This window comes from Vombatus ursinus, unplaced genomic scaffold (assembly GCF_900497805.2).
Source record: "Vombatus ursinus unplaced genomic scaffold, bare-nosed wombat genome assembly UNPS02010769.1, whole genome shotgun sequence".
NCBI lineage: Eukaryota > Metazoa > Chordata > Mammalia > Diprotodontia > Vombatidae > Vombatus > Vombatus ursinus.
Genome location: NW_020950547.1, coordinates 3,056,289 through 3,082,278, shown reverse-complemented (window position 1 = coordinate 3,082,278; position 25,990 = coordinate 3,056,289). Strand labels below are relative to the sequence as shown.

Genomic DNA, 25,990 nt, shown 5'->3' with positions numbered 1-25,990 from the left:
ATATGAGAAGGTCAAGTTGAATTAGACCTAGAAAAAAATATGAGAAGGTCAAGTTGAATTAGACCTAGAAAAAAATATGAGAAGGTCAAGTTGAATTAGACCTAGAAATTAGGCGCCTAGTGGAGAACCTGGCATCCAGTAGATGAGCCAGAGACCTAGAAAAACCTAGAAACCCAAAGCCCAACTAGAGATCCAAACCATAGGAAAACTTAGATCACAGTACTAAACATAGTATTAAGAAAATTAAGCCAGGGGGAGGTAGGTGGTGCAGTGGATAGAACACCAGCCCTGAAGTCAAGAGGATCTGAGTTCTCAAACACTTAGTAGCTGTGTGACCCTGGACAAGTCTCAGATTGCCTCAAAAAAAAAAAAATCAAGCCATACACCTAGAATGGGTGCACTTAAAAACCAGAAGGGGCCTCAAGCCTGGAAGTTTACTGGCACCACACAAACGTTCTTCCATGCTGGGGTAGTTGGATTAGATTGACCTCTGTGATCCCTTTCAATTCTAGGATTTTGTGCTTTGAGATGTTGGAGTATGTCTAGTATCCCATAGCTCTCTCTGTTTTCTTATCTGTAAAATGGTAGGACTAGATGATTTTAGAGATCTCTTTTAGATCTAAAATCTTTTGAAAGCTCATTTTTTTAAATTTATTTATAGTAGAGGCCACCCCAAGAAACATGTATGGGGATGGGTTTAAACTCTGGGCCCTTGTTAAAGGGCATGTGGAGCCAGAGGCTCCTGGTTGGTGTCTTGTACCCTATAATGGGGGAAAGGGTGTCAAAGATGATTGCAGATTGAGCCAGGAGGAGCTGTCCCTTCAATAGATCAGATTCACTCCCACTTTCTAGGTGCCTCATGCTCTTCCACCATTCCCCATCACCTCTCCTTGTTTTGTTTTGTTTTTTTTTTCGTCTTACCCAGCCTAATGTTCTGGACCAACTGGAATGAACAGCATCCGAGCATCATGCGGGCAGCGCTGTCAGGTGCCAATGTCCTGACGCTGATCGAACGGGACATCCGAACACCCAATGGTCTGGCCATTGACCACCGGGCAGAGAAACTCTACTTCTCTGATGCCACACTGGACAAGATTGAGCGCTGCGAGTATGATGGCTCCCACCGATATGTGAGTCTGGGATCAAGGGGCAAGGAGGTCTCTTTGTGATTCTTCACTACAAATCCAAGGATTAGGGAAGGGAGGGGAGGGGAAAGGCATGACTCCCACTGATGGAGATGGAGGAAATGCCAGTTGGCCAAACCCAATAACTGAATAAACATAAATGGGCCAAAAATGAAAGGGTAAGAGGAAGAGAAAAATGATCTTGGGTGTAATACCTCCTTCAAGATAAACTCTTTGGAATTCATCCTCCTGGGTTTTTTCTCTCCCATTCTCTGAATATCTGCCCTTCGGCACTCTCATCCCCTGGGATTGGCTGCATGTGAGATGTGGTGTCAGAGATCAGAATTATGAGCAGTGACCATGACCCCATGCCCTCCAGGTGATCTTGAAGTCAGAGCCCGTGCACCCTTTTGGGCTGGCTGTATATGGGGAGCACATTTTCTGGACAGACTGGGTACGGCGGGCCGTGCAGCGAGCCAACAAGTATGTGGGCAGTGACATGAAGCTGCTTCGAGTAGACATCCCCCAGCAGCCCATGGGCATTGTTGCCGTGGCCAACGACACTAACAGTTGTGAGTGCCCTCCCGCTCTGGATCCCTCCCATATACACACCCTAGACTCCCCAAAGGCCAGGATCTTACGCACACATGCACACCCATTTCCTTGAGCTTTCTGTCCCCCGAACCTAGGGGCTTTTCCTCTGGGGTTTTCTTCTCTCCTCCACTCTAATCCTGTCATAGCAAATAGAGCACCAGACTTGAATTCAGGAAGAACTAGGTTCAAATCCTGTCTCAAACACTTAGAAGGTAGATAACCTCCCAAAAGTCACTTACATCCCTTCAGCCTGTATGTCCTCATCTGTAAAATGGGGATAATAATAGCTGTAGCATTTAGTTCACAGTATTATTTTAAGGATCAAATGAGATAATATATGTAAAATACTTTTTAAACCTTTAAAGCATTATACAATAATAAATTTCCAAGAATAAATTTTGATTATTATTCAACACATGCCCCAGGACCTCCAGTTATTCTGCTATCTCACATACTCACCCGAGAACTTTCCCTTAATAATCCAAGATTTCTGTCTACATGCCTTGATATACCCAAACCCAGTATCTTCCAGAGAGAGAGAGAGATATGCAAACATACCCTTAAGTTGTCACTCTAGTTCAGGAACCTGTATACATATTATAGGTCCCTTCTTCCAACTAAGGCTCCTATACACATCCCAGAACCCCACCGAAATTCAGTCTCTTCCACTGTCACCCCAGGAGCCTACTCAATCCCAAACATCCCCTATATACACATCCCAGACTTCCCTTCTCCATCCAGGGCCCCACCAGTAACCCTAGATACCATTGCCATAGTTTTTGGTGCCCCACGTGTAGTGAGGGCTGCACTCCTCAGGTGGCATCTCCCTGGGCATGATTCTGGTGGTAGAGTCCCTCACACCTTCTTTTTCTCCTCTGCCAGGTGAGCTCTCTCCTTGCCGTGTCAACAATGGAGGCTGTCAGGACCTGTGTATGCTCACACCCCAGGGACATGTCAAATGCTCTTGTCGGGGGGCTCGCATTCTCCAAGATGACTTTACTTGCCAAGGTGAGGGCAGGAGACATGGACCTGGAGGAGGGTGGGACAAATGTGGTGAAGGAGGGTGACATGAAAGAGTGGTAGGGAAATATCAGGTTAGAAGCAGGAGTAAAATCATCTAAAGTTGATAAAATTTGTAGAATGATGGAGTTGAAAGGGACCTCAGTGATCTTCTAGCCTAAACCACCACACACCCCCAGCACTGTATAGAGGAGAAAGTTAAGGCTGTGATGTTATATGACTTATTCAAGGTCATCCATTTTGTAAGGTTGACCTCCAGTTCCCAGCAAAAAGGACTAGTAGTACTCAGTACTTAGGGACCTGGACCACGGAGTTGTACATGGATAAATCCTGGATCCTGAACCCTCTTTGTCCCTTTTCCCTGTTGATAACCCCAATTTCCAGCCATGAACTCTACCTGCCGGACACAAGATGAGTTTGAGTGTGCCAATGGCGAATGCATCAGCTTCAGCCTGACCTGTGATGGCACCTCCCACTGCAAAGACAAGTCGGATGAGAAACCATCCTATTGCAGTAAGAACCCTACCGCTTAGACTCCAGATCTCTGTGCTTTATCCACACCCACTACCCCATCACTGGCCCCAGTCCATCATGCCCTTATGCTCCAGCCCTGGATGTGTGGGGAGTACTGGGGTGGCCCTCAGAACAGAGCCCGAGGTGACCGCAGACCCTAGGCCAGAATGATGCAGAAACAAGGTTAGTATGATAAGCAACTGGGGGGGCCAGGGACCGTGATTTGTCCTTCCTGTATCCCTAACCATCTGTAGTACAGAGCAGGCCCTCCGTACTTACCTGCCGAGTGAATGAGTAAACATGAGCATCTTCCACTCACTCTGACCTTCTCTTCCCCAGACACACGCCGCTGTAAGAAGACTTTCCGTCAGTGTAACAATGGGCGCTGTGTGCCCAACACCCTTTGGTGCAATGGGGCAGATAACTGTGGCGATGGCTCAGATGAAATCCCATGTAACAGTGAGTGCTAGAGCCTCCTCTCCCCATCCCCCTGGAGAGTGGATAGTTCTCCTGCATCCCCTAGCCTTCGAGCCTAGGGCTTCTTAACCTTGGGGCTGTGAGCTTTTTTTTTTTAAATTTTGATAACTATATTTCAATATAATTAGTCTAAAGGCTTCACCAGACTGCCAAAAGGGTCCATGAAACAGAAAATGTTAAGGATCTCTGTCCAAGATGTTAGATTCAACTCCCCCGCCCCAATTCTCTTGAGCCCTGAGTTTCTGGTTTCCGTAAGTTAGTGTTATTGTTGCTGTAAATAAGAACTGCTCACATTTACAAGGTCTTTTTTAATGTTTATAAAACACTTTTCTCACAACAAATCCTCTTTACAATTTTTTTTTTCCTGTTAACAAAAATTTCTTTTCTCTTCTTTTCATCTCCTCACACTACTGGAAAAAGAAGAGAAGAAAAAAGAAAAACCAAGTCCTTGTAACAAATATACATAGGCAAGCAAAATAAATTCCTGCATTAGCCCTGTCCAAAACATACACGTACTCTGAGGTCAGGAGGTTGGGCTTGCACTGCATCATCAGTCTCCCACAATCCTGATTGAATATTGAATTGATCTGAGGTCTTACGTCTTTCAAAGGCCTTGGAACTGGACAGTACAAGTCAACAAGCAATGAAGCACCTACTATGTACCAGGCACTGTGCTAAGTGCTGGGAATACAAAGAAAAGCAAAAATAATCCCTACCCTCAAGCAGCTTCCAGTCTCATGAGAGGAGATAACATGCAAACAACTCTGTATGAACAAGATATTTGCAGGATAAATTGGAAATAACCTCATAGGGAAGGCATTAGTATTAAGGGGAACCAGGAAAGACTTCTTACAGAAGGTGGGATTTTAGCTAAAATGTGAACGAAATCAGAGAAACCAGGAGAAATATTACAGATATTACAAGTTTAATTACAAGTATTATTAACTCCACTTTGTAGGGATGGAAATGGAAGCTCAGAGAGATTCCATGGCTATGGTTGCCCACAGTAAACGTCAGAAGCAGTAGACCCTCCAGATCTTTTAACTCAAGCCCTGGACTTTTTCCCACTACCTTGACCTGCTAGTTTTCTTATCTGTAAAATGGGAATAATCATATTTGCCCTGTCTAGCTCACAAGGTCGTTGAAAAGAAAGTGCTTTGTAAACCCTCCAACACTACAGAAATGGGAGTTGGTTTGGCTGGGGAGGAGGGGAGTAAGCATCCATTCGCCCTCCATCAATGCAGATCAGTAACTTGTCTAAATTGTAGTTTTAAAGCATGGCTTGGGGCACCAAGAGTTTGAGTAAAGACCACTGTCACCAGTGTGTCACAGGCAAGGTTGAATCCCGGGTCTTTCTGGCTCCAAGGCCGGTCTCTTATTTTTAGTTCTTATTACAGGTTGATCCCTGGGTCTTCGGCCCTCTTGGGTTCTAAGTGTCTACTTCGATGCTCTCTCACACTGCGGCCACTGAGTGGAGGGAGCTCTGGGTTCCAAGCCTCTTCCCCTCAGACCCTGCTCGTTTCCACATGTGCAGTTCCAGACTGATGAGGGTCTGGCTGGGCTGTTTTACAGAGACCGCCTGTGCTGCAGATGAGTTCCGATGTCGGGATGGGAGCTGCATCAGTAATTCCAGCCGTTGCAACCAGTTTTTGGACTGTGAAGATGCATCAGATGAGATGAATTGTAGTGAGTAGAGGATTTGTCCTGGCTCCCTCATGTCACCCCTGTCTTCCCTGTCCCTCGTTGTCCTCAGTTCTCCCTTCCCCTCCTGCTTCCATCATCCATTTGTTGGTTTTCCCCCACCCCACCTCCGCCTCCTGGTTTCTCCTTCATGGCCCCCTCTTCTCCCTGTTCCTCTGTCCCATTTTTCTTCCCAAGGCCTGCCCCGGGCCCGGGTTTCACAAAGGGAGGTAGCAAGTAGGGGTGGAAAGGGAATCTTTCCAGGGGGTGGGGGAGGGACCAGGATGTCACCCCTCTCCCTCCCCCACCCCCACCCCCAGGCACCACTGACTGTAGCAGCTACTTCCGCCTGGGGGTGAAGGGGGTGACGTTCCTGCCGTGTGAGCGGACGTCCCTGTGCTATGCCTCCAGCTGGGTTTGTGATGGTGCCAATGACTGCGGAGACTACAGCGATGAGCGTGACTGCCCAGGTCAGTGACCCCAGTTTGGAGGGGCGATTCTGACTTGGTGGGAAGGGGCGCTGGTCATGGGGTCCCTTCCTGCACCTTGCCTGTGGGTCCACTGGGGTGTTGTGGATGGTCCCTTCATATCCAGCATCCCACCCTAGGTGTGAAGCCCAGGTGCCCCCTGAATTATTTCCCCTGCCCCAGTGGCCGATGCATCCCCATGAGCTGGACGTGTGACAAGGAAGATGACTGTGAGCATGGCGAGGATGAGGCCCACTGCAGTGAGTAAAAGCCCAGACCCCTTTTTCCTCAAACCTGGCACTGCAAAATATGAGCACAGAGAAACTGAGGGCTTTGTAGGAAGGCATTCTCACTCTATCCCGACAGTCAGGGCACCTACCTTTTAGATGCCCTGGTAATCCCTCAGCTTGGAACATCTTATCCCAAAACCTCAAAAACTCTAGCCCTTCCCTTTTTCTTATGTCGGACCCCAGAGGTTTAAGAGTGAGGGGCTCTGTGTGCCATATTACCAAGACACTGCATCCTGCCCATATCTCTACCCCCTAATTCAACTGCTATCCCCATGCATCCCCACTCCAGACAAGTTCTGCTCAGAGGCCCAGTTTGAATGCCAGAATCATCGATGCATCTCTAAGGAATGGTTATGTGATGGGAGTGATGATTGTGGGGATGGCTCGGATGAAGCTGCGCCCTGCCGTGAGTTATCGGGTTAATGGGAGGGGAACAGGGTGGCCAAGTGCCTAGATAAGAGAGTTGTAGTTGGGAATGGCCATTCATCTTCTGGTGGGGAAAGAGTGGGGAGTTGTTGCTCTAAAGGACTGCCCAAGGAAGAGCCTGGGAATGACTCAAGCAACGTAGGTGGAGAAGAGGTTGGCTTCCTCTGTGTGTATATGTATGTGTATAGCTCCCTGTCACCGAGGCTCTCAATGACCAATCTTTCTCCTGTAGAGGGCAAGACCTGTGGCCCGTCATCCTTCTCTTGCCCGGGCATGCACTTCTGCGTTCCTGACCGCTGGCTCTGCGATGGGGACAAAGACTGCGCCGATGGTGCCGATGAGAGTGTTGCGGCTGGATGTTGTAAGTGACCAGGGAAGGGCTGTGGGCCAGGGGAGAAGTGACCACAGAATCATCGAATATTACAGTCAGAAGGGACCCTGGGACCCATCTGGTCTTCATCTCTCAAAGGAGAGTGCTCCGCTTTAGTGAGAGTTAGTGACTTGTTGCAGGTGACATAGTTTGTTAGCTGCTCCGCCAGGGCTAGCTAGCACTCAGGTGTCCTGACTCTGATTCACTCTGTGTTCTATCACACCAAGTGGGCTGAGAATAAGTGGTCAAGGATGACTGAGGATGACTGAGAATGACATGTATGGCTGGTGAGTGGTTATGGGGACCAGGAGAACTTGTAGCTCAGTGTGGGTAGAATGTCTTGTCATAGGAACGGAGACTAGAAGTGAGGTGGAGGGAGTAGAACTAGGAGGGTTGTGGGTGGGCTCATCTGATCCTAAGCGGGCTGTGGGCCTTTCTCCCGCAGTGTACAACAGCACCTGTGATGAGCGAGAGTTCATGTGTCAGAATCGTCAGTGTATCCCCAAGCACTTTGTCTGTGACCACGACAGAGATTGTACAGATGGCTCCGATGAGTCGCCGGAATGCGGTAAGGGGTGGGTGTCCCTGAAGGGTCAGCCTGTGGGCTCTGTCTAGGGAAGCTCGTCGCTCACCTGACTGCCCCCTTCCTCCCCTCCCTTCCAGAGTACCCGACCTGTGGCCCTTCCGAGTTCCGCTGTGCCAATGGGCGCTGTCTGAGCTCCCGCCAGTGGGAATGCGATGGGGAGAATGACTGTCATGATCAGAGTGATGAGGCCCCAAAGAACCCTCACTGTACCAGCCCAGGTAAGAGAGTGTGCAGGGGGTACGGCTGCCCATCTATAGTCATTGATGCTGATGTACCTGGTGGTGGCACCGAGCGAGTGCTCAACAAAGAGGTAGGAAACAAAGCAGTGTTTCCAATCCTGACTCTGATACTCAGTCACTGTGGCCCGGGACAAGTCACTTAACTATGGGCTCAATTTTTTTCATATGTATGACGGAAATAATATTTGTGCTACCTCACTCACAAGATTGTTGTCAGGAAAGCACTTTGTAGGGGGCAGTGAGGCGGCACAGTGGATAGAGCGTCAGCCCTGGATTCAGGAGGACCTGAGTTCAAATGTGACCTCAGACACATAACACTTACTAGCTGTGTGACCCTGGGCAAGTCACTTAACCCTATTGCCAAACCAAAAACAAAACAAAACAAAAGAAAAAAGGAAAGCACTTTGTAAACCCCTGGAGAACAATGGAAATGAGCCCTGTCGGGAATCATTGATGTCCAGAAAACAGACCCTGGGAATCCCTCAAGTTGCTCCCTTTCCCTTCCCCAGAACACAAGTGCAATGCATCCTCCCAGTTCCTGTGTGAAAGTGGGCGTTGCGTGAGTGACTTCCTGGTGTGCAATGGGCAAGATGACTGTGGCGATGGTTCAGACGAGCGTAGCTGCCATATCAATGAATGCCTGAGCCGGAAACTCAGTGGCTGCAGCCAGGACTGTGAGGACCTGAAGATTGGGTACAAGGTGAGTGCCCAGGCCTGGGCCCCCCAGACACCCAGACACACATCCGGCCTAGGCACTGAGGCCTTCACCGTAAGCCCCACCTTCCCAGGGTAGAGATGGAGGGAGGGGGTGTGCTAAGGGAGGGTTTGTGCTCTGGCCAGGTTCCACGGTAAGGGTGGCGGTGCACGCGAGAACAGTTCTTCCCCAGGGCTGAGGCCTTCTACCTACCCACCGCACCCCACCCCTCAGCCCCATGTCCCTGGTGCCCCGTGCCCCATGCCCGCTGTGCCCCTTAGTGCCGCTGCCGCCCAGGATTCCGGCTAAAGGACGATGGTCGAACATGTGCAGATGTGGATGAGTGCAGCACCAGCTTCCCCTGTAGCCAGCGCTGTATCAACACCCATGGCAGCTACAAGTGTCTGTGTGTGGAGGGCTATGCCCCCCGAGGGGGCGACGCCCACAGCTGCAAGGCTGTGACTGGTGAGGGGGGCATCCTGGGGGAGAGGGCAAGGAGCACAGGAGCCACCCTGGGGCCCCTGGGATGACATAGTCACAAGGATCCCTCTCTAATGATGAGGCATTATTTTCCAGTGTGATTTGTCATATCAGGTGGGCAGCTGCCCTATTTGCTATTATTTTAATCCTCCTCTGAACCTAATCCCCACAAGCTGTAGGGCCATGACAGGGCAGGGAGTTCCGGGGGGAGGTGAGACCTTGGAAAGTCAGATGTTCAAAGATTGGGAAAAAGAGATTAGACATGCCGCTTGGTGGGACGGTACCTCAGACCACCACCCTTATTTTCCTCCCTACCTCTACCCCCAGATGAGGAACCTTTCTTGATTTTTGCCAATCGCTACTACCTTCGCAAGCTTAACTTGGATGGCACTAACTATACTCTGCTCAAGCAGGTACCAGAATCCCCTGACCTCCCTGCCCCCACCTTCACCTCTCCAATTTCTTCCTACAATATGCCTGTCTTGCAGGCCTGTTCTTTATTCTCTACCACCTCCCCGCTCCCTGAGCTGACACTGATCTTAATTACAAAGAACCTGGGGTGGAAGGGGGAGGGACGGGACTCCTTTCTCTGTGGGCCTTCTCTCTACAGCCTCAATTTCCTCTCCCTACTGTCTCACTGCCCCTCTATCCCAATCTTTAGTCCCCTGCCCCTGCCCCAGGCTCCAGTCCTCATGTCCTGCCATATATTAGGGCCTGAACAATGCAGTCGCCCTGGATTTTGATTACCGAGAGCAGATGATTTACTGGACAGATGTGACAACTCAGGGAAGCATGATCCGAAGAATGAATATCAATGGGAGCCATGTCCAGGTGAGGGGGTCGTCATTCCCCCGAGATAGGAGCAGGTCCCTAGGAAAATCAAAAAGGGAGAGTCTGGGGGCCCAGCTGACCAGAACAGGTCTTCTTAACCCAGGGTGCATGGACCCAAGAAGAACATGGATAGATTTCAGGGGGTCTTTGATCTTGTTGGGGGAAAATTACTTGTTTATTTCTACTAACCTCTTACGGAAATTTAACATTTCCTCAAATTATAAATTAATTTTTTTTTCTGAGAAGGGATCCATAGGTCATTATGTTGTCCAACAAAATTAAGAACCTTTTGCCATCCAGTGATGATCATTCCCCCTGCTTGAATCCCAATAAAAACCACCTCCCTCTTCCCTTAATCAATTCAGTAGCCTCCTGCCCCGGTCCAAGACCACTCAAATGAGGCCTGGCCAATGCTTTCTGGGGAAGATTCCCCCTTCCCCTTTACTCTCTTCATATCTCAGGGATATCCTTCCTTGAAGTCTGACCTCCCTCCTTCCTCTTGTCATCTCATTTCTCACCGTCTCTCCATTTTCCTCTGCCCTCCACTGGGGTTTGGGTTCTCTGGAAATCCAAAGAAGAGTCTAGTCTCTGAAAGCCAGAGTCCATGAGAATGAGGTTCAGGCGGGTCTCTTTCAGGGGGGTGCTAGAGCCAGCTTATACTGGCTTGAGAAAGCCAGATGTTAAATTTTCAGTGTGAGCATTTATACCCCAGAACCTGGCATATGCTACAAATCTGGGCTTCATTTATTGTTTTGCTGACTGCCTACACTTAAGAAACTGATGGAGAAAATGTTAATGATGCAAATTTTGTTTTTAAATGTATCATATGTACATTTTTTTGGTAGAACTAGTTCTTAAACAATTACCAGCAAATCCCTGGTCTCTTTTCCCCCTTCTGTGGCCCTTCTTAGGGGATCTCATCTCCCCCTCCCCCTCTCCTTTCCCCCAGGTGCTACACCGAACAGGCCTTAGTAACCCAGATGGGTTGGCTGTGGACTGGGTGGGCGGAAACCTGTACTGGTGTGACAAAGGCAGAGATACCATTGAGGTGTCCAAGCTCAATGGGGCCTACCGGACAGTGCTGGTCAGCTCAGGCCTTCGGGAGCCCAGAGCGCTGGTGGTGGATGTACAAAATGGGTAAGTACAGGGGAACAATAGACACTGAGCTCATGCTCAGATAAAAGTGCCCAGAGGAGAAAGGTCAACCCTGGCATTTGGGTTTGCCCAACCCTAGTCTGGGTAGAATCAGGACTAAAGAATCCAGTATTCTCAGGTTCTCACCACCCTCTGACTCTTGGGTGAGACCGTGGCATCTGAGCCCCCTAGAGTGCTCACCTGGCTTCTGGTGTGGGCACAGGTACCTGTACTGGACAGACTGGGGTGACCACTCACTGATCGGGAGGATTGGTATGGATGGCTCAGGACGCAGCGTTGTTGTAGACACCAAGATCACGTGGCCCAATGGTCTAACCTTGGATTATGTCACCGAGCGAATCTACTGGGCAGATGCCCGTGAGGACTACATTGAGTTTGCCAGCTTGGATGGTTCCAGTCGCCACATTGGTCAGTGTCATCTGCGGGAATTGTTTGGGGTCAAGGATGGCAAAGGATGGGTACCATCAAGGATTTAAGGAGATGGGGACCAAGAAGTTACAGTGAATTTAAGCTAGGGCATTGACATAGAGGGACCAGACAACTCTTACCCTTTGACTTGCCCTCAGAATAGAACTCCATCCTTCATGCCTCACCTGTAATTTCTCTCCAGCTCCATGTGGTGGACAGGGTGAGGAGGAGGAGGGATGCTATCAGCATTACAGGGAATGTTTTTAGGATCCCTCAACCATGCTATCCTTCTCCTCAGTGCTGAGCCAGGACATCCCCCACATCTTTGCACTCACCCTGTTTGAAGACTTTGTGTACTGGACCGATTGGGAGACCAAGTCCATAAACCGGGCGCACAAGACTACAGGGGCCAACAAGACCTTGCTCATCAGCACTTTACATCGGCCCATGGACCTGCACGTCTTCCATGCCCTTCGTCAGCCTGATGGTGAGGATGGAGAGCCACCATAGGAGCAGAGACACAGGGCTATAGTTTGGGACCAGGATAGACCAGAATGTTAGAGTGAGGAGGAATGATGGTATGGATTTTATGAGGCGGCAGCAACTGGGGGTCAAGACAAGTCTGAGTCCTTATCATCCCTGTTCATCCATCCATCCATCCATCCATCCATTCACTCCATAGTTGTTAATGGAGCATCGACTATATCCTCAGCCTTGTGCCAGATACTTAAAAAGATACAAGGAGGTACCCTGCCCACAAGATGCTTACAATCTAGATGAAAAGACAAGAGGCATAGACATAGAGCAGATCTCAGTGATCAGACAAGACAGTGGGCCATACAACATGGGCCAAAGGAGTGATAAAAAGAGGAGATGCTATCTGAGGAAGGAGCAGTGAGTATGGGCCAGGCCAGTTAGGGAAGCTTCCATGCAGAAGGTATGAGGTGAATTGGTCATTAAAGGATGTATTTGATATAGGGATGCATATGGAAGAAGGAAAGACATTCTAGGCTAGCATGAGCAAAGGCACAGAAATACAAACATTCTGTGTTCACGAGACAATTAAGAGACTCTAACCCTAAATGCTTCTGGCTCTAACCCCAAACCCCAAGGTTCAGCAGAGCCTTCTGCACTGTCCTAGAGTCCTACAAGGTGTTATGGAAAGGGAAAGGGAAATAAGCATTTCTGTAGCACCTTCTGTCTGCCAGGCACTGTGCTAAGTGCTTTACAAATGTTATCTCATTTCATCCTCACTAGAGCCCTGGGAGGTAGGTGATATCATTATCCCCATTTCACAATTGAGGAAATTGAGCCAAACAGAAACTAAGTGATTTGCCTGAGGTCACCCAGCTAGTCTGAGGCCGGATTTGAACTCAGAACTTCCTGGCTCCAAGCCCAGTGTTCTGTCTGTTGCACCACCTAGACTTGGGAGTCAGAAGATCTGAGTTTGATTCCAAATCCTGCCACTTGCTCCTACGACCTTAAACAAATCACTTCAACACTCTGGGTCTCAGTTTCCTCATCTGTAAAATATGGGAGTTGATCTAGATTTCTTGTGTCTTTTATAACACAAAATCCTGTGATCTTATTTGAGCCTCATCACAAGTAGATAAATCAAATATCGTTATTTTCTCCATTTTGCAGATGGGGAAACTGAGGCTCCAAGAAGATCATTTTACTACCTATGTGATCTTGGGCAAGTTTCGCCCTCTCTGTGCCTCAATATCCTCATCTGTCAAATAGGAATTTTCAAGCAGATGATGTCCAGAGACCCATTCTGCTTCTAAAGCCTATGATCCCACCTGGTGGCACCTCCCGCGGACACCCCCTAGACGAGTCGTTTCATTTCTCCGCTTCCTCATTTATAAGATGGAAGTGGTCATCCCTAAAAAAATAAATAAATAAAAAATCATTCCTGTCCTCATTTTATCACAGGGTAAAATGAGATGATAAAAATGACAAAATTCAAGTGATCGGTCTTAGGGAAGAAACACCAACCACCATCATTTAAAGGGGCTGAGATCTGGACTGGGGCCTGTGACTGCAGACATTTATATAATAGCCACTTGGGGTCAGAAACAGTAGAAGGAGGATCATTGTTGTTTAGTCGTTTCGGTGGTATCCAACTCTTTGTGATCCCATTTGGGGTTTTCTTAGCCAAGATACTGGAATGGTTTGCCATTTCCTTCTCCAGCTCATTTTGTAGACAAGAAAACTGAGGCAAAGAGGGTTAAGGACTTGCCTGGGGTCACACAGCTAGTAAATGTCTGGGGCAGGATTTGAGCTCAGGTCTTCCTGCCTCCAAGTCTGGCACTCTTAGCTGCCCTCTCTAGTTATAGGCAAGACCTTTAATGTCACTAGGCCTCAGTTTCCTTGTTTGTGAATGGGGATAATTATAATTCCTATCTCACAGTGTTGTTGGAAATATCAAATGAGAAATATATGTATAGTACTTTGTAAATTATTGGTTTGACCTTTGGCAAAGTTCCCCGGGGTTGTGAGGAATATTTCGTTTCTGAGCTTTTTAAAGCAGTGCTAAGGCAGGGGTGAAGGTTTTAATTTTTTTTTTTTTTTTTTTGGTGAGGCGATTGAGGTTAAGTGACTTGCCCAGAGTCACACAGCTAGGAAATATTATATGTCTGAAACCGGATTTGAACTCAGGTCCTCTTGACTCCAGGGCCAGTGCTCTATGCACTACACCACCTAGCTGCCCTGGGGTGAAGGTTTTAAAAGAACAGTAGAGTTGGAATTAGGGATGAGGGTGGGATGAAAGTGAGGTTAGGGCAGGGATGAGGAACCTGCAGCCTGAAGGCTACATGTGGCCTTCTAGGTCCTTAAGTGTGGCCTTTTGACAGAATCCTCAAAGTGGAATTCCGTCAAAAGGCCACACTTAAGGATCTAGAAGACCACATGTGGCCTTGAGGTAATTGGTTCTGTAAAATTTGGATTCAGTCAAAAGACTGCACTTAAGGATCTGGAAGGCCACATGTGGCCTTAAGGCCATAGGTTCCCCACCCCTGGGTTAGGGAATAAGAGAAACAAAGGATTAGGCTGAGATCAGAGATAGGGTTAGGGCAGCTGTTCTCAGACTTGTTGATCTCAGGACCCCTTTATACTCTTAAAAATTATTGAGGACCTCAAAGAGCTTTTTTTTAAAAAATGCAGATTATATTTATTGATATTTACCATACAATAAATTAAAATTGATTAAAATTGATAAAATGTTAAAGTATTCATTTTAAAATAATAATAATAATAAATCCATTAAAATAAATAGCATTTTACAAAAAACTATTTCAAAAACAAAAAAAAAGTAATGAGAAGAGTCGTGTGGTTTTACATATTTTTGCAAATCCCTTTAATGTCTGATTTACCAGAAGATGACTAGATTTTCCTATCTGCTCTTGCATTCAGTCTGTTGGGATTTGTTGTTTTGGTTGAAGTATATAAAGAAAATCTGGCCTTATACGGATATTTGGTTGGAGGAGGGACAGGGGTGGGAATTGCATTTTAACAGTTAAATAATGTCTTAGTTTTTTTAGTTTTGACATTATAAACTCCCTAAAAAGGCCTTGGGGTCCCCCAGGTCCTCAGACCACACTATGAGAACTGCTGGGTTACAGAGTGGTTTAGGGTTGCTGAAGAGTCAGGATTAAAGGTGGGGGTGGGGCAAATGTAAAAGAGTCCAAGAGTTTGTCTAGGAACCTGAAAAAAAAAAACAAGTCTCTAAAGAGATGGGACTGACCATCCTTTGACCTTTCACTTTCCCTCTGCTTCCTTATAGTCCCTAATCACCCCTGCAAGGTGAACAATGGTGGCTGCAGCAACTTGTGTCTGCTTTCTCCTGGTGGGGGCCACAAATGTGCCTGTCCCACCAACTTCTACCTGGGAGGTGATGGGCGTACATGTGTGTCCAACTGTACAGCCAGTCAGGTGAGGGACCCCCTCCATTTTCATCACCCACGCACCAAACTCTTCACACAAAGACCCACACACACCCTCTGACCTCCCTATAACCTGACATCTCTATAGTCTAGTCTGCCCCCAAACCCTGCCTCCCCATGAATAATTTTACAGCTCTTCCCATAAATATCCCCATAGCCTGACCTGACTTCCCCTTCTCCCTCACATAAGAAATGTCCCCCTAAAAGGAACTTCAAACTTTTCCTGATCCCAATACCCACCCCTAATAAAACTCTTACTCCCCAAACCCTAGTTCGTGTGTAAGAATGATAAGTGTATCCCCTTCTGGTGGAAATGTGACACAGAGGATGACTGTGGTGACCACTCTGACGAACCTCACGATTGTCGTAAGTAACAGGGGAAGGGTAGGGGGGACGATCTTGCACAGTGTACTGGGCACAGAGGTAGCCACTGGGGGAATTGGAGACTTCTGGGGTTCTGAAGAAACCCTAGGGAGGCAGGAGGGGAGTCAAGCTCTGGTATGCACTAGTGGGAAGGAGGAAAGACAGCACTCACTCTATATACTTGAAGAACCACCTTTCTCTTGGCAGCTGAGTTCAAGTGCCGTCCAGGGCAATTTCAGTGCTCAACTGGTATCTGCACGAACCCAGCCTTCATATGTGATGGTGACAATGATTGTCAGGACAACAGTGATGAGGCCAATTGTGGTAAGGGAATTGACCAGTCTCCCCTGTCCTGGCCCACACAGAGGGCCAGATTCTCTGTACACCTGAGGGAAGAAGACTATGGACCCCCTCCTGCTCCAGTTCATTCATTATGCCATTCTCTGTGATCTCTTCCATCCAAGGGGATGGAGAACTTTGAGCCCCTTTGTTTAAAATTTCCCCCTCAAAATCCTTCAATTTAGGGCTCTATCCCCACCCCCCATAGCTTTTTCTTTCTAAGCAGGACCTCCTACTCTCCTCCTCAATAGCTGGAATTTATATAGTGCTTGAAATACAAGGCGCTTTATATAATTATCTCCTTTGATCTCCACAGTGATAACCTATACAATATAGGTATCATTATGAATATTTTCCAGATAAGGAACTATGACTCAAAGAAATTAAATGACTTACCCAAGATCACACTGCTGTTAAGTGTCAACGGCTAGACTTTTGTTTCCCCAATTTGACCACTGGGAAGTCTTCCCATCCTTCCTGCCGTAGTGTTTGTCCTTCACTTCTTACTTTTTGCCTCTGTGGGAATGGATCTTGTCTTTCTTGACCCTACTCTCTTCCATGGTCTTATGTCCCCCTGCAGACATCCACGTCTGTCTGCCTAGTCAGTTCAAATGCACCAACACCAATCGCTGCATCCCTGGCATCTTCCGCTGTAATGGGCAGGACAACTGTGGAGACGGCGAGGACGAGCGGGACTGTCGTGAGTGACTGGGCATTGGGGAGGCCAGATTAAAGAAGGAGGAGAGACTGAGACAGAAAGAGACAGAGACAGAGAAAAAGAGACAGTGTTTGTGTGTGTGTGTGAGAGAGAGAGAGAGAAAGAGACAGAGAAAAAGAGCCACAGGGTTTGTGTGTGTGTGAGAGAGAGGTAGAGACAGAGAGAGACAGAGAGCAAGAGAGAGAGTGAGTGAGAATAAGAGACAGAAAGAGAGACCAGAGTGTGTGTGTGAGAGACAGTGTGTGTGTGTGTGTGTGTGTGAGAGAGAGAGACAGACAGACAGACAGACAGAGAAAAAGATAGAGAAAAAGAGACAGAGTGTGTGTGTGAGAGAGACAGAGACAATGAGAGAGACAGAGACAGTGAGAGAGAGTGAGAATGAGAGACAGAGAGAGAGACAGTGTGTATGTGTGAGAAAGAGAGAACGAGGCAGAGACAGTGTGTGTGTATGAGACAGACAGAGACAGTGAGAGAGCAAGAGACAGAATGAGAGTGAGAATGAAATTACAGAGAGACAGTGTGTGTGAAAAAGAGAGAAAGAGACAGTGTGTGTGTGACAGAGAGACAGAGAGACAGAGAGAGAGAGAATGAGAGACAGAAATACAGTGTGTGTGTGTGTGTGTGTGTGTGTGTGACAGAGAGAGAGAGGGAGAGACAGCAAGAGAGACAGAAAGAGTGAGAATGAGAAAGAGACTGAGACAGGAAGAGACAGAGAAAGAGACAACGAGAAAGAGAGACAGAGACAGAGAATGAGAGACAGAAAGAGAGACAAAGAGAGACAGAATGTGTGTGTGAGAGAAAGCGAGAGACAAAGAGAGAGAGACAGTGTGTGTGTGAGAGACAGAGACAGAGAGAAAGAGACAGAGAGAGACAGTGTGTGTGAGAGAGAGGCAGAGAGACAGAGAGCAAGAGACAGAGAGAGTGAGAATGAGAGACAGAGAGACAGAGTGTGTGTGAGAGCGAGACAGAGACAGAGAGAAAGAGACAGAGCAAGAGAGACAGAAAGAGTGAGAATGAGAGAAAAACAGACAGAGAGACAGAAAGAGACAGAGAAACAGAAAGAAAGAGACAGAGAGAGAGACAGAATGTGTGTGTGAGAGACAGAGACAGACAGAGAGCAAGAGACAGAGAGAGTGAGAATGGGAGACAGAGTGAGAATGAGAGACAGAGACAGAGAGACAGAAGGAGAAAGAGACAGAGAGAGAGACAGAATGTGTGTGTGAGAGAGAGACAGAGACAGAGAGCAGGAGACAGAGAGAGTGAGAATAAGGGACAGAGAAAGACAGAACAGTGTGTGTGTGTGTGTGTGTGTGTGTGTGTGTGAGAGAGAGAGAGAGACTGAGAGAGACAGAGAGCAAGAGACCGAGAGAGAGAGACAGAAAGAGTGAGAAAGAGAGAGACAGAGGCAGAGAGAGAAAGACAGAAAGAGACAGAGAGAGAGACAGAGAAAGAGACAGAGAACGACAGACAGAGAGAATGTGTGTGAGAGACAGAGACAGAGCAAGAGACAGAGAGAGAATGAGAGAAAGACAAGAGTGTATGTGAGAGAGAGAGAGAAAGAAAGGCTGAGAGAGAAAGAGAGAAAGAATGAGACAGAGACAGAGATAAAGACAGTGAGACAGAGAGAGAAAGAGAGACAGAGTGTGTGTGTGAGAGAGAGAGAGACAGAGCAAGAGACAGAAAGTCACAGAGAAAGACAGAGAAAGAGACAGTGTGTGTGTGAGAGAGAGAGAGAAAGACAGAGAGCAAAAGACAGAGAGACAGAAAGAGTGAGAATGAGAGAGACAGAGAGAGAAAGAGACAGAGAGATAGCATATGTGTGTGAGAGAAAGAGACAGCGAGAGAGACAGAGACAGAGAAAGCAAGAGAGAGAGAGAGTGTGTGTGTGTATGTGTGTGAGAGAGACAGAGAGCAAGAGACACAGAGTGAGAGAGTGAGAATGAGAGAGAAAGAAAGACAGAGACAGTGTGTGTGAGAGAGAGAGAAAGAGAGACAGAGACAGAGAGCAAGAAACAGAGAGAAAGAGAGACAGAAAGAGTGAGAATGAGAGAGACAGAGGCAAAGAGAGAGACAGAAAGAGACAGAGAAAGAGACAGAGTGAGAGAGAGACAGAGTGAGAGAGAAACAGAGAGACAGAGAGAGAGAGTTTCCAGACATTTTAAAGCCATTGGGGAAAATGGCTTGAAATGTTTGGGGAGAAGTTGGAATACGTGTAATATTGACTTTAGAGATCTTAAGTCACTCTATTCATTGGGTAACATGATTCAGTTGGATTGAATCGAGCACTCAATTATTAAGCACCAACTATGTGGCAAGACCCAGAAGACATAAGAGGATTAGGGCAAACCACTGCCCTCAGGGGGTTGGAACTATAATGAAGAGTCAGGAATGAAACGTACACAAAGAAGTATTGTGCAAGGTAGAATGTGATCAGGGTAAAAGAGGGGACTTTGTAATAAATAAATAACAAATAAATAAATGAATAAATAAATAAGAGGAGGGAAAGACCCTTTCATGGGGAGGGGAGGGTATCATTAGGGGCGATCTCGTGGAAGAAATAGCACTGAACTGGGCTTTCGAGGAAGAGAAGAATTTCCACAGGTGACAGTGAGGAGGGAGTAGATTCCAGGCATCTGTCTGCATGAGATTTCAGATGTGAGAGAAGGCAGGATGAGAATGAAGAAACAGCTAGTGGTCTAGTTTGGCTGCAACAAAGAGCGGGTGGAGTAGAATGAAAGTGATCTGGAAAGGTCAGTTAGAGTCAGAGTGTGGAAAGCCTTAAATGTCAGAGTAATTAATAATAACAATTAATATTATATACAGCAAAAATATCATAGGGCAAAACAATATTTGACATGCCAGACATCTAATATATATGTGCATACATATGCAGAACATGATACATGAACACATCACTGCAGTATATGTGGAGAAAAAACAACGCAACTCTAGCACTAATAATGTTTAAGTATAATACATGCCTGATGCTTCGTAGACACATCAAAAAATACAAAGCAACTTGATATTAATTCAACAATGAGCTACATCTGACCACACAAGGAATCTCTTCTCTTGCAACATCATCATTTAGTCTGGTTCTAGGTTGGACAGTTCTAGATCTTTCTGTATCTGTTGGCAATGGTAGAGTCTGACTACCATCATTTCTGAACTTTATGGCTTTTCTCTTTTTCCCTAGCAGTCTCTACAAATGAGGTTTTGATCCAGAAAGGCACTGCCTCCAAGTTCCACCCTCCCCCTTTTGTCCCAACTGGGGTCCTCCTAGGTCCTTGTTTCTTTATTCATCGTCTGCTTTGCTCCCAGCAGCTCGCTGGGCTGACTGGGAAGCAGGCCGGGCTTCAGCTCTTTTGAGCTGCTGTTTGAACATTTGCACCTCTTGTTGGAGCCTTTTTTTTTTTTTAAACCGTCAAAGGCACGGCAGTTTGTGTCAGGCTCTGGCTACCGTTTTATATTTACGTTATGGAGATCTTGCTTTCTTGTGCAAGGGTCTGTTTCTGCCCTACACCTTCCTGTGCAATTTCTTCTTTGGCCAAAATAGCTCACTTTTCTGTCTGGTTATCAACTCTCTGTTCAGTTTCTTTTTCAAATTTCAAATCACTCCAGTATTCTCTTAACACCCAAGCTTTTCCCTCAAAACCTGTTCCCCTTGCTTCAGTTCTTGATCATGAATTTGGGGCTCATGTCACCAATTACTTGTCAGTATTCCTTCCTTGGGCACCAGCTTTCTCTGAACCAGATGCGAATCCTCCTTAAGTGCACTGGAAATATTTATGGCCATCTATTCTGCACATGTAACATATGTAACAGAAAACAGTTCTGTTACTCTGGTTATTTCTTGATAGTAGGCTGTCTGTATCAAGTGCATGATGTAAATGAAGGTTACTTACTGATTTTAGTGTCTAGGACGACCTCCATTCGCTGGCCCTGTACAGCTTCATTTCTGGGTGCTGATTCATTGAATTCAGCCTCTCAAACACCAGCTTTTACTGCCCTCTTATGAGTACATTCATGGCTGATATGTCCCTCCTGACTCCAGCTGTAACCACAGATAATTTGGCCTCCCTGCTCGTACGTGCTGATGGTCATCTCGTGTCTATCTTGCTTCTGTGACATTCTGTTCTCTCGGTCTTAATCTTGACAAGTAGGGTGATTTCGTCTGGGCTTCCATCTTTAAAATAGGTTCTCTGCTTTTATTTTTGCAATATGTGTTAGCACATACATGAGAAGATGTTTTGCAGTTATTGGAAACTGAATTTTCCTGTGAAGCATCCCCTCTGGGTTGCCTCCCAACTTGTATTCTCACTCAAGGGTTGGGTGCCCCAAGGGACGCTGCTACCCTCAAATTCTGAGAGTACCCTACAATACCTACTCCTAAAACCGTAGCTCATAAGCCCATCCAGTAAGCTCCCCATTAACCCACTAGACACAATTATCTCAAAGCAAGGGCATCTGCTAAAATAGTATAGTAAGAATTGTGGTTAAAAACATTCCCCCTCACCCCCCCACACCCACATACCATAAGCCTAGGGCTTACTTTCCCACAAATACACACCTCATTTGTGGGAGTAGTGAGCATAAACTTAAAATACATTGGCAGTGAGGGCCCACACATTGGCAGTGAGGGAACACCCTAAGGTGATGCACAATGTATTGCAAGACCTAGACCTCTTTTCTCTCTGCAGTATTGTCTCAGTGTCTCAGCACTGGGTTGCTGGGGTTAATTCTCTCTTGAGTGCGTAACTCTCATAACTCTCTCTTTTTTTCTGCTGTCAAAGGTCAATGTCCTTAAAGTCGTTTCTGGTCTCAAGTGACTGCCTCTCTGTCTGGGGTGTGTGTCTCTGCTCCCTCAGCTGTGCCTTGAATTCTCTTATATTGACTCTCCTACTACTGGATGGGCCGTCTCTAGCTAGGCAAGTAGCGTGGCTGCTGCTGGACCCAGGGCCAATCATAGGGGAGGAGAGGCAGTCCCCTCCTCCCTCTCCCTGACTGCTACCTTCTGCCAGAACTGCCTCAGACTGTCTGGATTGTGTCTTTTAAGGGTCACACAGGAGCGTGGCTTGTCTTTGGGTGACATTGCTGCCTTCTGACTCAGAATGAGAGAGGTATTCATGCTTTACAAAAGGATCATAGGGTATAGACACCTCATTAACACATTATCATCTGTGATTACATCCTGTGACTAAATAAACTGAGCCGCCCCTCCCCCCCAAGGAAATTACATGCAATTGCCCCTCCCCTTCCATCTGAATTAGGCCGCTCAGTACACTTTTAGTCAATTGCTCACATATTCTTAATTTTTCTGTTAATTGCTTACAAGTCAAATGCTTATTCTCTGATATGGCATTTGTTAGCTGTGCTTTTATCTCAGTTCATAGACCATGCATTTTCTATTCAAACCACAAATTGAGGTGATTCCTCATTGTGCTGAATGATGCTGAATCCCCTGGTAAATGTCATGCCAACCTTGGGCTAGGACCACAGTGCCACTCAAGGGTTTGCAAGCACTGTCGGGATACAATTTCAGGTCTTTCCACCCTCGGAAACCTCACCAATTCAAAAGTCAGTCCTCTGATAATTCCCACTCGAGTATGCATTTTATGTAGCTCAGGTGCCTGCCGGATTTTTAGTTATTCTTTAATAAACTCACTTCAGACTTCGGCTGTTTCTTTACTAGGACAGGGATCTTGACCAGAGAAGGTTCCAAACATAGAGATAGACTTTTTGAGGTGTAGGAAAGTTGTACTTGATACTATCAGGAGTTGCGTCACCTTTCTCTCTTGCCCATGCCTCTAGGACTTTCTCTGGACCATCATTCTTACTTCATACAATCTTCCAGCTTTTTAATAAACTTCTCTTCCTCAGTGAGTGATTCGGAGGTCTGTTTCAAGGGACTAGCCCAGGGGTGGGGAACCTGGGGCCTCAAGGCCGAGGACTAGCCTCTGAAGTCTCCGTCAGGAATTTTTGAGTGGCCAACGAGATCTAGTAATTCACAAAACACTCCCAGTGTTATTCTGCTAATTATCACTTTATATTTTTCCCAGTTCTTTTTCATTTCATTTTAACAATCTCATAATGTCCTTATTCTTACACTCAGTATCTCCTCCCCAAATCAAGAACTCTGGATGTTTTTATACCCCGCAACACTACAATCGTTATTAAACATGTCAGTCCTCATTTTGTCAAGTAGTTCTCACGTAAAAGTTGTGTTTAGCAAACCAACAGCCATCACCGAATCACTCGACATTCAGCATGTACAGTGAGAAACGGTGGAATAATCATCATATATAATTGATATGTACCAAATAAAATAGTAAAACGGGCAGATTAATGTAATTAATCAATAGCAGCAGTGTCAGACACTTTACATTTATGAGGCTGTGAAGTAAAGTAGGTTTATAATGAGAGAGAAAATACGGGGAAAAAATTAAAAATCTCCGATGTAAGATGTAACAGTTTTTATAGACATTTTTAAAGCTGTTAGCAAAATCCCTTTTTTCCCCTGAGCCCTCAAACTGATGGAGATAAAGTGGTAGGAGGGTTAGGGGTAAAGGAGATGTTGGGAGTGAAGCTAAAGATGCCATTGACCATCAGATTGGGGGCTAAGGCAAAACAGAGGAATTATCATGATCATGAGAAGTGCTGGGGGAGGGTGGGTTAAACTCTCAATCTCACTTCCCTGTCTTTCCCTCACCCTCAGCGGAAGTGACCTGTGCTCCCAACCAGTTCCAGTGTGCCATCACCAAGCGCTGTATCCCCCGGGTCTGGGTCTGTGATCGTGACAATGACTGTGTGGATGGCAGTGACGAGCCTGCTAACTGCAGTGAGTGACCCTCCCAGTCCCTTGAGTGTGCCAGCTCTAAATGACTTCTGCCCACCTCCAAGGGTCCACTTCCCCATCTTCCCCCAACCCACCTGGCCAGGTTCTTCTCAGGCTCCTGGCACCTGCATCAGAGTGGGACTCCTGAGAAGAGTGGTCTCAGGCCATTGCTTTTCACCACCTTTCTCTCCCCCAACCTGCAGCCCAGATGACCTGTGGGGTGGATGAATTCCGCTGTAAGGACTCTGGACGCTGCATCCCTGCTCGATGGAAATGTGATGGAGAGGATGACTGTGGGGATGGCTCTGATGAGCCCAAAGAAGAGTGTGGTGAGCTGGGCTTGCAGGGATTGATTGCTAAATCAGAGGATTTGACTTGAAGGAAGGGTGCAGCTGGGCAGGAAGGAAAGGCAAGGGTGGTACCATCAATATGGCTCACCAATTCACCCTGGGAGGAGGAGAAATGAAGGAAGGTGGTAAGGGATGGGGAGGAGGTGCAGTTGAAGAGGAGGAAAGGGTGGCATCATTAGTTTAGAAAGGCTGAACGCTGGCTGAATTTGGAATGTGAAGCTGCTACCTGTTCAGTGACATTACCCCCGAGTCAAACTTTCAGCTGCTTCACCTCTCCTGAAGCTTCAGGCTTATAGCCAGGGGTCTCTCCCACCCTCCTCCCTCTGATGTTGCTCCTCCCCCAATATTATCTCCCTCATAGAGGGAACATGATACTACCTCTGACCTCCACATGATATGCTCTCAATAATTTGTTACTGCCCAATGTGGGTCAGTGTTGCTCCATACTTGTATCTCCCTTCCCCCAAGGTCCTCTTCCATGGAGGAGCTCTCCATGTGCTCTGAATTCTATATCCAACCCCCATAGCCTGATAAATAGCCACCTGAACTCCCCGTGGCTGAGACCTTGTACTCCTGTAAGTGACCCCACTCAACTGAGATAACCTAAGGACAGTGCTTTGTAAACGTTAAAGGGCTACATAAATATTAGCTATCTGGCCTCCCCATAGCTAACCCTCCTATAACCGACCTGCTCCTGTCTGACCCCTGTGTTCCCCATATCTGACTCCCTCCCCACCCCGGCAGATGAGAGGACCTGTGAGCCTTATCAGTTCCGTTGTAAGAACAACCGCTGTGTCCCAGGCCGCTGGCAGTGCGACTATGATAACGACTGCGGCGACAACTCGGATGAGGAGAACTGCAGTATGTGCCCCCCCTCCCCTCCCTCCCAAAGAATCCACGACACTGGAGCATGCCTGCCCACTCATTGCAAACCTAATAGGCAGTTTCCCCATTCCAGTGCCCCTGAACTGCCCTACCAGCTTGTGCCAGGGCAGTCCTCTTCCTCTGGGGCCAGGGTCCCCCCAGCTCCATGTCGTGTTTTTCAGTTTGTACCATTTCACCTCATCTCATGTTTCTCTCCATTTTCACACTGTCCTCTTGGGGTTGCAGAGGTAGGTGTCTCTAATACCCCCATGTTCCCAGATACCTTCCCGCCCATACCCCAAGAGCCCTCCTTACTTCTCCTCTCCCCTGTGCCGTCTCTCTGCCCATCCCTCCAGCCCCCACGGCTTGTCTTTGTGACTCCCTCCCCAATTCCACAGTCCATCCCTTGAGGGAAGGGGTGGGCAACAGTGCCTTCCAGATATCTCTCCCTGGAAGAGGGAGTATGGGGGAGGGCCGTCGCTCTGTACCAAGAGCTGTTCTCTAGAGAGCAGCCAGGTCAGCTTAGCCACGTGCCGGCTGGATTCTCGGCCCTAAGATAGCCTGGTTTGGCGCAGAGATGCATAGAGGGTTGTGAGGTCACCCCCTATCCTGAGTTTGCCAGGGGCTGAATTCTCAGGCCTATCCCCTTGGTGTCTGTCCTTCCTCAGCCCCCCGACCTTGCTCTGAGAGTGAGTTCTCCTGCGCCAATGGCCGCTGCATCGCGGGACGGTGGAAATGCGATGGGGATCACGACTGTGCTGATGGCTCTGATGAGGTGGGGAGGGGCTGGAAGAACAGCCCAGCACACTACTTGGGAGTTTAAGGAGGGGGCTTAGGGCCGAGATCGTGGAGAAGTGCTATAAGGCCGGTGCAGGTAGCGCCCGAGACCACTGGCCTGCCAAGGGCCCTGACCGCCAGGCCACTCATCCCCATTCTCGCCACCCCCCACCCCACAGAAAGACTGCACCCCTCGCTGTGACATGGATCAGTTCCAGTGCAAGAGCGGTCACTGCATCCCCCTCCGCTGGCGCTGTGACGCCGATGCCGACTGCATGGATGGGAGCGATGAGGAGGCCTGCAGCACCGGTGGTGAGCAGCAGGGGGCAGGCAAGGGCACGGTCTGGCTTCCCAGCCCTCCCAGCCCCTCCGGACCCCATCCGCTGGCCCCCAGTGTAGCCCTGCCCTCATAGTGTGGACGAGGGACAAAATATTTCCGTCTCCTC

The 25,990-nt window shown here is 47.6% G+C and overlaps 1 protein-coding gene across 1 annotated transcript in view; it reads left to right on the top strand.

Moving 5' to 3' along the window:
- Positions 1 to 25,990, top strand: part of LRP1 (LDL receptor related protein 1) — a 112,655-nt gene that overhangs the window by 71,261 nt on the left and 15,404 nt on the right. Inside the window, exons 43-70 of the mRNA XM_027854936.1 lie at positions 926 to 1,130; positions 1,504 to 1,696; positions 2,601 to 2,726; positions 3,123 to 3,251; positions 3,591 to 3,710; positions 5,301 to 5,414; positions 5,729 to 5,878; positions 6,016 to 6,135; positions 6,455 to 6,571; positions 6,824 to 6,952; positions 7,407 to 7,529; positions 7,625 to 7,765; positions 8,296 to 8,486; positions 8,762 to 8,945; positions 9,288 to 9,373; positions 9,672 to 9,791; positions 10,741 to 10,928; positions 11,149 to 11,354; positions 11,653 to 11,841; positions 15,139 to 15,287; positions 15,571 to 15,664; positions 15,869 to 15,985; positions 16,581 to 16,700; positions 23,434 to 23,556; positions 23,757 to 23,882; positions 24,648 to 24,764; positions 25,436 to 25,542; positions 25,724 to 25,856. Of these exons, the coding sequence (XP_027710737.1) occupies positions 926 to 1,130; positions 1,504 to 1,696; positions 2,601 to 2,726; positions 3,123 to 3,251; positions 3,591 to 3,710; positions 5,301 to 5,414; positions 5,729 to 5,878; positions 6,016 to 6,135; positions 6,455 to 6,571; positions 6,824 to 6,952; positions 7,407 to 7,529; positions 7,625 to 7,765; positions 8,296 to 8,486; positions 8,762 to 8,945; positions 9,288 to 9,373; positions 9,672 to 9,791; positions 10,741 to 10,928; positions 11,149 to 11,354; positions 11,653 to 11,841; positions 15,139 to 15,287; positions 15,571 to 15,664; positions 15,869 to 15,985; positions 16,581 to 16,700; positions 23,434 to 23,556; positions 23,757 to 23,882; positions 24,648 to 24,764; positions 25,436 to 25,542; positions 25,724 to 25,856 (3,917 nt within the window). The remainder of the gene's footprint in view (positions 1 to 925; positions 1,131 to 1,503; positions 1,697 to 2,600; positions 2,727 to 3,122; positions 3,252 to 3,590; positions 3,711 to 5,300; positions 5,415 to 5,728; positions 5,879 to 6,015; positions 6,136 to 6,454; positions 6,572 to 6,823; positions 6,953 to 7,406; positions 7,530 to 7,624; positions 7,766 to 8,295; positions 8,487 to 8,761; positions 8,946 to 9,287; positions 9,374 to 9,671; positions 9,792 to 10,740; positions 10,929 to 11,148; positions 11,355 to 11,652; positions 11,842 to 15,138; positions 15,288 to 15,570; positions 15,665 to 15,868; positions 15,986 to 16,580; positions 16,701 to 23,433; positions 23,557 to 23,756; positions 23,883 to 24,647; positions 24,765 to 25,435; positions 25,543 to 25,723; positions 25,857 to 25,990) is intronic.